This window comes from Heteronotia binoei, chromosome 13, assembly GCF_032191835.1.
Source record: "Heteronotia binoei isolate CCM8104 ecotype False Entrance Well chromosome 13, APGP_CSIRO_Hbin_v1, whole genome shotgun sequence".
Lineage (NCBI taxonomy): Eukaryota > Metazoa > Chordata > Lepidosauria > Squamata > Gekkonidae > Heteronotia > Heteronotia binoei.
In genome coordinates, this window is record NC_083235.1 from 59,148,992 (window position 1) to 59,162,075 (window position 13,084).

The 13,084-nt window shown below is 46.1% G+C and overlaps 2 protein-coding genes across 4 annotated transcripts in view; both read right to left on the reverse strand.

Annotated features, from left to right (window-relative positions):
* Positions 1-2,553, reverse strand: part of ENDOV (endonuclease V) — a 33,842-nt gene extending 31,289 nt beyond the window's left edge. For 2 of the 3 annotated variants that reach the window (XM_060252460.1, XM_060252459.1), the window contains exon 1: positions 2,246-2,337. In XM_060252460.1, the coding sequence (XP_060108443.1) occupies positions 2,246-2,310 (65 nt within the window). In that variant the 5' untranslated portion in view covers positions 2,311-2,337. Of the gene's footprint in view, positions 1-2,245 lie in introns of all 3 variants that reach the window. The other variant, XM_060252458.1, reaches the window with a different exon arrangement.
* A 4,106-nt stretch (positions 2,554-6,659) lies between these two features.
* LOC132581012 (E3 ubiquitin-protein ligase RNF213-like) overlaps positions 6,660-13,084 on the reverse strand; it is a 187,598-nt gene continuing 181,173 nt past the window's right edge. The window contains exons 60-67 of the mRNA XM_060252031.1: positions 12,267-12,350; positions 11,705-11,885; positions 11,391-11,592; positions 11,181-11,258; positions 10,627-10,824; positions 9,390-9,479; positions 9,107-9,285; positions 6,660-8,933 (exon numbers count right to left, since the gene is read on the reverse strand). Coding sequence (XP_060108014.1) covers positions 8,726-8,933; positions 9,107-9,285; positions 9,390-9,479; positions 10,627-10,824; positions 11,181-11,258; positions 11,391-11,592; positions 11,705-11,885; positions 12,267-12,350 — 1,220 coding nt within the window. The 3' untranslated portion in view covers positions 6,660-8,725. The remainder of the gene's footprint in view (positions 8,934-9,106; positions 9,286-9,389; positions 9,480-10,626; positions 10,825-11,180; positions 11,259-11,390; positions 11,593-11,704; positions 11,886-12,266; positions 12,351-13,084) is intronic.

The following is a 13,084-nucleotide window of genomic DNA, read 5'->3' on the forward strand; positions in this document are numbered from 1 at the left end:
TCTGTAAGATTTGCATTAATAAGTTTGACCAGCTATAATAGGGAACACTAGAATGATGCTATTTATTGTGTAGCAGAGAGACATTTAAGATTGCAATCTCAAACCCATTTTCTAGGACTCAGTGGGAGTCACTTCTTAGTAGTCATGTTTATAATCGCACTAGACTTCATTATTTAAGACAAGAAAGGATTTTCTTTCTCTCATGTTAGAAACTTAATAGGAAGCAGATTCTCAGACTTTTTGCTCCCCCGCCCCCATTTGTACTGGTGGTGGTAATGCCTTTGACTGATGCAAACAGAAAAGATATACAACAAGAGAGATGAGCAAAGTGTGAGCAGTCGTGTATGTGTGTCATTGAGAAAAGCTTGCGTAAGTATGACAAAATTTGCAATTAAGTTCGTGTTAATATCATATTAGTAATCGGCAGACAAAGACGTCGTATTCGTGACTGACTTGAGAGCCTTGAGTTAGTAACCCCTGAAACCAGGCCCATAGCTACAAGGGGGCCTGTGGGGGCACAGCCCCCCCCCCCCCGACTTCTGGAAGATGCCCCCTGATTCTGGGGCCCCAACCAGCCACTGGGGCCTCTGCCATGGCTCCAGGGCAGTGGAGAGGTCGCTTGTGGGGTGGGGGGGCATAAGCAGTCCCAGCCTCCGGCCTGAGTTAAAGTGCCAGGCAAACAGCTGTTTTCCAGGCCCTTTAAGTTGAGGGGGGGCTGGGGGCCCCTTTTGCTGCTGGCCCTGTGCGCTGTCTTAGTGGCAGGGAAGGGAGGGCTGTGGCGAGCTCACCGCCGCCCTCTCTTCCCCACCAGTAAAATAATGCGTGGGCTGGTGGCAGAAGCAGCCCCCAGCCCCATGCAAGTTAAGTATGAAACGGCGGGCCCTTTAACTGGCGCAGGGGCTGGGGGTTGCTTCTGCCACTGGCCCGCATGTTATTTTACTGGTGGGGAAGAGAAGGTGGCAGTGAGTTCGCTACAGTCCTCCCTTCCCTGCCACTAAAACAGTGCGTGGGCCAGCAGCAGTCACGGCGAGCGGGGGAAGGAGGGGCGGTGAGCGGGGGAGTGCTGCGGCAGCGGGGGGGGGGGGGTGAGTGAGCGGAGAGCCGTAGCATGGGGCAAGTGAGCAGAGTGCCGCGGCAGCGGGTAGTGGTGCTGGGGAGGGTCGCCTGCCTAGAGCCTATTCGCCCTAGAGCCACTCTTGGCAGCAGAAGCAGCCCCCAGCCCCCCCACTACTTAAAGGGCCCACGGATCAGCTATTTCACGGGCCCTTAACTCGCACAGGGGCCTGCTTCTGCTGCTGGCCCGTGCATTATTTTACTGGTGGGGAAGAGAGGGTGGTGGTGAGCTTGCTGCAACCCTCCATTCCCTGCCACAAAAACAGTGTGCGAGCTGGCAGCAGTCGCAGCGAGCGGGGGGGGGGGGGCAGCGAATGGGGGAGTGCCATGGAGGCAGCGGGTGGCAGTGGGGGGCGAGCGAGCAGAGCGCCGCGACAGCAGGTGGGGGTGAGCACAGCACAGCGGCTGCCCTAGAGCTTCTCCTGGCAGCAGAAGCAGCCCCCAGCTCCCCCTCACCCGCTACTTAAAGGGCCTGTGGATCAGCTGTTTCACCGGCCCTTAACTTGTGCAGGGGCCTACTTCTGCTGCCCACATGCCCGTTGCTTTATTGGTGAGGAAGAGAGGGCAATGGTGAGCTCCGTGCAGCCCTCTACTCCCTGCCACTAAAACAGCCCATGGGAGGGCAGCAGAAGCAGTCCCCAGCCCCCTAAATTAAAGGGCCCGCGAAACTGCTGATCCAGGGCCTGGGGGCTGCTTCTGCCCCCAGCCCCGAAGCATGTTGGTTGGGGGAGCGGGGAGGAGGGTGGCGAGAGAGTGAGGCAGGCAGGGAGTGAGTCTAGAGGGAAGGTCATTTGGGGCACTGGGCGGGGCATCAGTCCGGCCCCCCTCCCCCCCCAAATTTAAATGCCCCGACCTTTCGAATTCTGGCTACAGCCCTGCCTGCAACCCGCTCGTTTACTCAGAAGCAAGCCTTGATGCGTTCAACCATTTACAAATACGAGGGGATGCGGTCACAGCCTTTAAGCGCTCTAAGCACTAGGAGGACAGCTCAGGAGAAAAGCGCAAGGAAAGAGAAACCGCTGTAACAGCAGCAAAGGAAGCACCAGTCCCAGAGTCCACAGCGACAGGAAGTGCCTCCGCCGCAGTGCTTCTTGCTCCTTATGCCCTGCGTTGGGACGACTTTTTACATTACCGCTCCCAGCAGCGCAACGTCTCATTCTTCGGTAGCTGCACCTCCATTGAAGTCGCGGTAGCCATTGCGTAACTCCTACGTTTCTATTTCCGCATGGCAATTCTCCCTTCCCAGCAGCGCTGACCAAGACAGATGGTTCCAGTAGCCAAGATGACTGGGCAGGCAAACGACCCTCTCACTTGTCGCTGCCCACCAGGGTGATGCACTCCTAGGATAAAATTAGGGGGGGGCGGGAAAGTAGCAGAGTTGTTGAAGCTCTGGAAGGAGCAACTGTTTTTGCTTAAACCCTGTGGGGCTGTAGGGAAGGGAACTGCCCCCCCCCTTCCAATACTCCTGCCTAGGGTTGCCAGATCCAATTCAAGAAATAGCTGGGGGCTTTGGAGGTGGAGTCAGGAGCAAGACTGGGACAACTATGGTTGAACTCTGAAGGAAGTTCTGGCAATCACATTTAAAGGGACCGTACACCTTTTAAATGCGTTCCTTCCATTGGATGCGTTCTTTTGGGGCTCATAGAATTGGACCCCCTGGTCTAATCTTTTTGAAACTTGGAGGATGTCTTGGTAAGAGGCACTGGATGCTATGCTGTAAATTTGGTGCCTCTACCTCAAAAAAGCAACCCCCCAATCAGTTCTCCATAGGGAATAAATGGAATGCCCAGCAGACATTTCCCTCCCCCCCCCTGCTTTCTGATTACCCTGAGGTGGGGGGAGGGCCTCCAAACCAGGGGGGGGAGAGGGGGATCCCCTGCCGCCACCTGGGGATTGGCAACCCTACACTCACTGCCTACCCTTATGCTGATTCTTTTAACAGCTGCAGTACAATTTGGATCTACAATTATGGGGAAATCTCTGAATGACGTCTAAAACAAATGATTCTTATTTCAATACACATTCCCAATTGATGATTTTTGTGAAAGGAAATACAATTCCCAGTAATGGAGGGAAAATTCATAAGGCAGCTTCTGCGATCAGTTCAGAAATTACTACTAATTCCTCCATTCAGTTCAGTGTTGGCATGCTTTATCAATAATTGTACATATGCTGGGGAATGGACTTTTAAGGATGTAAGGCCCAGGCTTTGCAAAGATTGTAGCGGATTGTGTAAAGCTGAATTCTTCCAGCAAATGTTTATGGTTTGTGAATGGAGGTTGCTTATTTTTAATTTAATCACTGTACTTGATAAGGAGAACAGCATATTTTACATAAATAAATTTAGCCAACTGGCATCATAGAATATTGATTCCATTGCTTGTCAGTACAAAAAACCCCTCTTTAATTACCACATTGGAGTCTCTGCTCTCAGTAGCCCAAATGAAGGATGAGAAATCTTCATTACACTTTGTTTCACAGCTTTGAAGGGGAAAAAAAACTTGTTTGTTATGCTCCTCTTTGCTCTACAGGCAGGGCTTGTGCAATTGATTTTTGCAAGGCTTCCCCATTGGTTGGAGATAAATCCCAGTTCATGACTTGCCAACTACCAAGGAAAATAGGTTCACTTTTATTGTAGGGAAAAGAACCTGTTAATGAAAGAATATGCCTGAGGTCTGCCCCTAAGGGGAAAACAAAAGGAGACCCCCCCCCATCCCTCTGCTGCCAACAAGGATACTGTCCATTCCACTGATGAGAAGAAACCCTCTTGGCAAGTCATTTTTTTTCTTTAGCAGTGGAAGATTGATTGGCATATTGAAAAACTGCAGAATCGCAAATGAGACCAAGAAAGGAGGAATCGCTAGGGGACAGCGTTTTGGAGGACTCTACTGTGGCTCAGCAAAGGCATATGCATCTGAACTGCAATCCTTCATAAAGGTGGAGGCTGAAACCAGTATAAACTGTCCTACAGATTTGTGTGTTTGAAGATAAGAGCTGCTGAGGTAACAGCCACCTTGGTATAGTGGGCAGTGACTCCTGAAGATGCGGGATCTTGTATGCCAAGATGATGCAGGCTCTGTATGGCTATGGCCAACTTAGATTGCCTTCTTCCTATATTACCAGGAAAGGAAACAAACAAGGAAGCTGAAAGTTGGAAAGCCTCTTGTTTGCTTGGCTTGAGGTGAATGCAGACTGCCAGTGTCCTTCTGGCATCAAATTCTCTTGGTCCCTGTAGAACAGAGTATATCTTTGGTATGGTCTGTATGTAAGGTCACAGAATCCTTCTGGAGACAGCAGAATTTCCTTCCTGAGACGGCTGAGAGTCCTGAGACCTTCCTTGCAAATGTGAAGGGCATAAGGAAGGCTATCTTGAAGGACAGTGTCCTCAGAGGGGCTTAACTCAAAGGTTCAGGTTTGTGAAAGTACTGTGTAGATCCATTAGGGACATTTCTTGATTAGGAGGGTTAGATAAAGCTGCTTCTCTGAGAAACCTCTTGACACGTGTTCCCTCTAGGATGTTAGTGTGAGCTAGCTCACAGATTTTTAACCTCCAGCTCACACATTTTTGTCTTAGCTCACAAAAATGGCCCCAGAGCACAATAATGTATGCAGTAGCTCACAACTTTAATGCTAGTAGCTCACAAAGTAGAATTTTTGTTCACAAGACTCTGCAGCTTAGAGGGAACATTGCTCGACACACCTGTGCTTGGATCTGGATTGGCTCCTGGTGGGATGGGGAACTAAAAATAGGGCCTCAGCCTGATGGATGGTGTCCAGGCTTCAGTCCATCCTGCAGAGGGAAAAATACCTCCGGAACAGAACCCAAAGAGCTTTGACAATCTTCTGCAATGCTTTACCTTTCCATGTGGTCTTGTAGGTTGTTTGGAAGGTTGCCTGGAAGCCAAGCTAGAAGGGACAGAATGCCTGAGGCTGGGAGCCAAGGGGAGGGCTGATCTGGAGTGAATTGGTAGGCCTCGAAGAGCTTTTGGGGTGCCCGGCCCTCGGATAAGGAGAATAGGAACCAGGCTTCTCTGAAGACAGACACCTATCTGGACTCCACACACTTCCTACTCCTCTTTCTAGGTGGAAGGCAGGAGAAGAGAGATAAGGTTGAAAAGGAGCTCTCATCCTTTCATCTGTTGCGCCTCTTCCTTTCTCACTTTTTAAAAGTAGGGGGAGCCCTGTCTGGGGAATACCATGTGCAGAAATGTTTCCCTGGTCCGTACCTGCTGCTGTGGAGCCACCAGGAGTTGGGGGGAACACCCTTGTGGTGCAGTTATTTGCTAAGGCTCCTGAGGCATGGCTGGATGGTTCCATCGCTGGGCCTGTCTGCTGTCAGATCCTCAGCACTGGAGGAGGCCAGCTGCACACTCTGTGTTCCTATTGAAGCCTCAGAGTCAGAGCAGCTACTAAAGGGCCCTCTGGTGCTTTGGAGGCTTGAGTTGGGGAAGGTGTCACAGACATATTGGGCTGTAGCTACAGCTCAACTCCATAGGAAGCTAAGTGCTTACAATGGGAGCAAGCAGGCCTCTTCATTATTCCTGCTGTCCCTGCAAGTAGCTGGGCAGCAGAAGAGATAGTCTCAGCTTCTTTTATTTTCTATTATTCTTTTGCAAGTGAGTTGAGGAAGCCTGTTCAGCTGCAGAATGGGCAGGGCATGGATGCGTTTTGCCTCCAAGAGACAGGAAGCCTTGAAAAAATCATTTGCATTAGCCCTTCCAATGCTGCAAGGAGGCAGCACAACCCAGTCTTAAGGATATATTCCTCTACTGATAGCGAAATGGCAACTCTTCCACTGCCCTTTAGCAAATGACAGAATTCTTGTGGTGTTTGACTAGGGTTGGGACTGCACATCTGTACAGAACTCTGAGTAGAAGAGTTCTGTACAGATGTATGGTCACTCCCCAAACACCCTGCACTTGCTGACAGCCTGTTAAAAGGGAGCAATGAAGAACCATAGCACTGCAATTCCATAGAGTGCACCAACTGTTATGACAAACTTGTCCTCCTTTCAGATACAGCTGCAAAAAAGGTGAGTAAATACGTAGATGGACATGTAGTCCATGTACCACCTTTGCATAAATAAGTAAAGAACAGATGATAACTCACCATGGATAAAAACTCTCCCCTTATTCAGTACAGAATGTTTTGTACTAAAGCCTCTCATACCTACAATATTTGAGGCTAAATCAGAAGACCTACTAGTTGCTCTTTTTATCAGTTGTTGTGAGCTTCAATATGAGCCAAACCTCACCTATCATCAAATCAGTATTTTCCTTAAGTGGTGTACACACTGGTGTAACAGGAAGAAAGAAAACAGCCCCAGTGGACCATTGTTGTCTTGAGTGGCAGTGGGGGATATATTCATCCCAACATTACAAGCTCTCAAATGCAGTGTCTGTAGTTTTACGGTTAAAATTCCTAGGCATTTTCTGGGGGCTTGAGACAAGCCTACAGTTTCAGACTGAATTCAGTATATTAACACTCCTCCAGAAAGATAAACAATTCGCTATACTACTGAACAAAATAACAACATGACTTCAGTAGCAATCACAAAAACAATTTATTGAAAGAAAGAAAGAAAGAAAGAAAGAAAGAAAGAAAGAAAGAAAGAAAGAAAGAAAGAAAGAAAGAAAGAAAGAAAGAAAGAAAGAAAGAAAGAAAGAAAGAAAGAAAACAAACCACACTTGTACATACTGGTTATTGTGTCAAATCAGACTGGTTATTGTCGCAAATCCTGAACTGTCAGCACAAAAAGCTGCAGCACTTGTGCTGGTAACGCTGCATCCCTGAAAGCACCCTCAAAATGCCCACTTCCAAAGAGAAGCAGGAGTGCTACTCATTCATTTTGTGCACAGATGTGCACATCCAACACATGTTCTGAGGAAGAGCAAGATAGCTGATACAGCACCATATTTACTTGTCTCTAATCACCAGAATATTAAGCTATCTACTGAAAGACTTAATAAAGTTTCAGAAGCTATCTTTGGTATCTACTGTAGATTCTCAGGTAAGGAAGACTGTGCAATTAGGACAGGCCAAGCTAAAGAAAACTATGCAGGTTGGCAGTACTGCCACAGCACCCAGGATTTCTGTGAATGTAGCTTTTGGAATATAAAAAATGAAAGCAAGTACTGCTTAGCTCTTTAAAAAGAAGCTGCACCATTAACTGAAGGAAGTGCAAGTATTAAGAAACTGCTTCTGGAGCACACAAGATTTTGAACACCAGCAAAGCAGGGCTGGGAAAGGTTACCAACAGCAATGGCTTCTACTTTTTCTTCCCCCTGAGAGATGAGTGGCAGCCAGTTAGTTTGGGCAATTTTTTAAAATGTAAACATACGTTTATTTTGTTCCCAACAAAAATTGCGTCCTTTCAGGTTATTAAGATCATGTCAGTTGACACAGTTGACGCAAGTATTCTCTTTCACTGAATTTGCTTATGTTGTTTCAAGAATCAGAAGAGCCAAAGCTACTGATCTTGCTGCACTTGGTTGACAGGCCAATTCTTTGGTTCTACATGAAATAAGACGGCAAATTTTTGGGGGGGAGCACAGTCTCTGCTTAGCAGATTTACAATGGCTTCCTAGGCAGAATAGTGCTTTTGTAAGCCCACTGAAGTCAATGGGCTTACAAGGTTGCCACTCTCCTTAGGAAGGCTCTATCAGAATGTTTTACTATTTCCTTCTTCAGCTTTATCAAAGAAATGTGCCAGAATTGGCATTTCAGTTATAAAACTGCTTTTCAGCCCAAAGAGGCATTTGTAAGCAGTCATGATCTTAGCTAAACATTTTAACAGTGGCAATGTGTCAACACTAACATGAAACAGTACAAATATACAATGGTATAAAAAGTCAAATAAGTTTGTCTGTAGAGGGATCCAGCCTCCCATCAGGTTATTAAAAGGTTTTCAACTAAACGTGAAGAAGGTTGCCTTAACAAGCAAGCAAGCTACTCCATACCAAGATGGACATAGGCTAGAAGTACCCTTGGCTAGAAGTTATCACCTCTTTAGCAGAACAAAAAGATCTCTTTGCCTAGGCAGTGGTGTCAAGTTACAACATTGGGGAACTGACAGTGTGGAATTTAAGGCAGCTAGGTGAACAGGCAGCTTGACAATTTGGGGAACAGTGTGGCAAAATAAAAATGGACAACAAAGTATGTCCGTGATAAGAGAGAGGCAGCTGTGGTAGCACTTATTGATAAAGACATGTAGAAAACTAGATGCAGAAGCAATTAATTCTTGCTTCCCCTCCAGTTTTCACCCCAAGAAAAAACAACTTCAGGTTTGTATCGGTATCCCAGGTGCCTTCCAGTAATATGTACCCCAAGATCCCTGGCTAGGCTTCTAGGAGTAGGCTACTGAAAAAGGTCTTTGTCTCCTTGTTGAATGTAGCTTGCATCTTTAGTTGTATTTTTAGAGAGAGTATGGAGGAGGTGTTCTAAGACATTTCAGCTTCTAAGGCATAACATCCTCTGTATTTGTGCAATCATAGTTTATTCGAAGATAGAGTGCAAGAATTCACAACCTCCTCGAGCTTGTGAAAACTTTTTGGCCCCAAATTTACTTTGCTCAGGGCAAAAAAGTCAGTACTGTTAAATCCAGTGATGCTACTTATCCTTCAGTGGTTAATAAAAAAGGGGGTGGAGTGGGAAGAATGAAGACAATGCGTCCACTGAGTCTTCGATCTCGCTTAAGAGCAGCAGCCGCCTTCCAGACAGCGATACACTGGGAGAGCTGAATGTCTTCTGGGAATGTATCCTCCAGTTCTCCAAGTACAGTCTCTTTCCTTTCAAGGTATGAAATAAGGACGTCCTTCAGGCTAAAACATAAGAATCAAATATAAGTATGATCAGCCACCCTGATGCATATGGCAACTTCCCCTCAAAACCCTTTAATGAGGAGCTTCCCACTCCACATTCAGAGGCCCCAATTCAAGGGAAGAATAAAATAAGCTCCTATGCAGGACAACTGGTCTGGCCTTTGCAGTCTTACCTCCAGTCAGGGTTGAATTCATCCCCAGCGTTGGCATATTTCAGTTTCAGGATTATCATTTCATGCAGCTCCTGGAGGAAAGTCTCCATGCCAGCCTGGAGAAGGAAAGTATTGAGGAGTTTGGTGTTCTCTGCACTGAGCTCAGCTTTATAAGCTTCACCAACCTCTGCAAAGGGATCCTGCAGGATACAAGAAGAACAAACAAGAAGCTTAGGTTAGGTATGGAGATGGGGAACACAGAGCTTCCAGTTACCCCACCCCTTCTCCACCTAGCCTTTCCTACCCGTTTCAGTTGCAACAGCTGCTCAGATTTACGGCTGGAGAGCAGCTGCCACAGGCCTATGGTGTGCTGCAGCTGACACCGACTCAGGGCCTGAGAAGAAGAAAGCAGAAAGCTTCTCTTTAGGACTGGATTCCTATAGAAGCATTACTTACATGCATTTTAGAGAGCCTAGGAATGCAAAATTCCCTTTTAAAATATCAGCATTTTAGTGTTGTGGGGTTCATTGGTCGTATGCTAAACGATGTGCCAGTGTTTCACATTTTGCTTTTTTTAAATTTAAATCTTGTTTTAAGAATTAAAATTAAATGTAAAAAAGGGTTTTTCGAAATCCCCTCAAACCCTTTGACGTCAGTGCTGATCTAGGCTAGATTGAAAACACAAACAACAACCAAGGGCTCATTTGGGACAGAACTGTTTGACAGGAGTGTGCAAACTTAGATACATCTCGGAACCTTCTGCAGCATTCCGGTGGATGAACATATGAACATATGAAGCTGCCTTATACTGAATCAGACCTTTGGTCCATCAAAGTCAGTATTGTCTTCTCAGACTGGCAGCAGCTCTCCAGGGTCTCATGCTGAGGTTTTTCACACCTATTTGCCTGGACCCTTTTTTGGAGATGCCAGGGATTGAACCTGGGACCTTCCGCTTCCCAAGCAGATGCTCTACCACTGAGCCACCATCCGTCCACAGGATACCACAGGGCAACTGCTGGACTACACACATGGCCGTGACTGTGCTGACAAGTCATGCATCAATATCCTCTGCGACATCACAAGGGAATCCGTGTTGCATTTCTTGGAGTGGACAGCACTAATCTATATGTCTTGGCCTGATGATGCTACTCTGTGTTGTGTGTAACTGAGGAAGTGTTGCAGCAGACTCCTTGTGACAAGGAGAGATGCCATTCGGTTTTGTTTTTTAAGACAGAAATTATCCAAGATGATGGTCAGCAGCTATCACTAGGGGAACCGCTATCAAATATAACCAGCTAAGTTTCTTAATTAAATATGCCTGTCTTTCTGTATGCCTTCCATAAATGCAAATGTCGGGGTCTTAATGCAAAGTGAACATTGCATAAACTACAGATTAGACATTGCTCTTGTCCACCCTAATAATATAATCTTCTAAGAGGTAAAAAAGGCTAAGTCACTCCTTTTGCTGGTACAATATTTTTGCAGTGCCTTACAGGCTGAGTGACACCTCCCCTCCATTTGCATTGAATCCTCTAACTCACCTTCAGGACGTGAATGTTTGTTTGAGTGCCCATTTGCAGGGTGTTTTCGACATATTCAGTCGTAGTCATCTCTGCTTCTCCTCCAGCCATAGCCAAGAATCCTAAGGTTATTTCAGTGACAAACAAAGCCTCACAGATGTCACTGTAGGACTGAAGCTCCCCGCTGATCATGCTAATTGTGGAATTTGGAAGGGAGCTCTGTAATTCAAGAGAATAAAAGCCAATCAGCATTCATCATTTCTGCCCTTTGCTGTAAAGAAGTGACTACATGCTGTGTGGGTATTTTTTTTTTTAGAAAACAGGCAACACAGAGTGCGGAGGCTGTACCAGCATTTTGTTCTGTCTCTCTATATTCCACTCCTTTCCCACATAATAAAGGTTATATCAGGCAAATATACTGGACACTATAGAACTCAGTGCAACTCGCTTCAGGGTAAACACGCAAAGAATTGTGCCGTTAAGAGTGTGAAGTTTTGATACCAATTTTAACAAGACATATTTAAAACACCCAGCTGGCTGTTTCATATGTGTTCTTCTTCTGACAGAGGACTCACCTGCTTCAACTTTCTCTTGATATCATTGAAGAGATGCTCATAGTTGCGGTCATGCCTGTACACCAGAGTGGGGATGCCCTATCAGGGTAGAAAACAAAGCATAGGCTAAGTAAGTGGGTGCTTTTTAGGAATACCCTCTTTTGCTACGAATTGGATCTCGTAGGTACCAAAAAAGTCAAAGGAGAGAAGTGAGCTGCTGTGCTATCTTACCGTCAGTTTGATAAAGGGTTTCCCCTGTAAGAATCTGCTGGTAATCTGCTGCTGGATTTTTTCCAGGTCAAATTCTTGGAGGGCTTCCCCTCCTTTTTCAATGCTGTACTGGCAATTGGAGAGAATCAGAGGGATTAAGTCCTTCTCCACCTCATATGTGATCACGTGCAGATCAGTCACTTCTGTGGGACTGACAGAGTAGCTGTTGAGAAGGAAGGGAGAGAATGGGACATCTCATTTCACTGCTGATTTGTCAACAGTAAAGCTGCCTAATGTTCTGGAAGTAGAAGGGATTCCTGCAGTGGCAGGCATACCTCTTGGCATCCTTTGTAGGTTTTTCTATGGTGTAGACAAAGTCGTTGTGCAAGCCAATGAGATAGCTAGCCAAAGCAGTGGAACACAGGCCCAGACCTCGCCTGCGAGGCAGAAGGATCGCAAATTCATCCTGCAGAGTGAGGTCAACAGCACAGTAGCCTTTGGGGAGTTTAATTTCACCTGAAATGTGAGAAGTAAACCTTGGTAAGCAACAGGCCCAGACATAATCGTAGGAGCAGCTCTCTTTTCATTTTGGTTTATTATTAAAATAATTATTACCAGCTGCCATCATCCAGTGTTACTCTAATACTTCTTGAGCTCAGGGCTAGAAGGCAGGTATTAAAAGCATGTTGGAATGAATCATGCTGTGCTCTATGGACTAGATAAGTGCATATAAGGCTAGAATATCAATGGCAATGTTTTCCCCATCATTCAAAAAAAAAAAATTGGGAAAACCTGGCCTGCTCAGAATACAAACAGCAAGCCCTTGCACTAGGTATTACCAGATAACCTCTCAAGTCTGCCACTCTGCTCTAGTCAAAGTGTGAACTGGCCACTCACCATTTGTTTCCAAGGATCTTCTCAGCTTGTTCCAGACAGACAGAAATGTTCCCACTTGTTTTTCCATAGTACGCCTTGTGACATCTGGAGAACACAAGTAAGAAACAGCTCCTGAGATCCTTGTTGATTTATGGAGATCTTGTTAAAAGTGCCCCAAGCTGAAGTGATTTGAGCTCATGGAATAAGAACATTAGATAAGCACTGCCGCATTAGACCAGGGCTGCAGATGTACAATTTAACTTTGCTTAAATAGCCACGTGCCATGAACTCAGTCTGGGAAAAGCTTGCATCTGGTTCTTCCCTCTTCCTTTCCCTCTTCTTGCACACAGCACGATAAAAGAACAATGGTTGAAAAGTAACTTTGGTTGTCCATGATATATGAATGCAGGTACACAGCTAACTTGGGTTTAGCTTCCCTTCACCCTGTCTGCCACAAGCATGGACTCCTCACCAGGCTTTCAGATCCTCAGTAGTAGAAGTAAAACTAACCCTGTTTAAGCTTCATGCCTACATTGCTATGTCACAGATAACCAGAGTTATCTTAAACCACCACTCCCTCATTAGGTTCTGGAGGGGGCAGTCAGGTGTGCATTCAAGCACAATAGCAGCTGTGCTTGTGCAGTTTTTTATTTAACTACAGTAAAACTGGACATCTGACTGCAACCCCATCTAGCCGAGCAGCCTACTACCAACAATGGCCAGCCAGAGGCCTCCTAGAAGCCCACAAGCAGACCATGAAGGTCTGGTTCAAAGGTTCTGTTTCATTAACATGAATCAGGTCTGTCTTGCATGGAAGGGTCTTAAAACTGCCCCTCCAA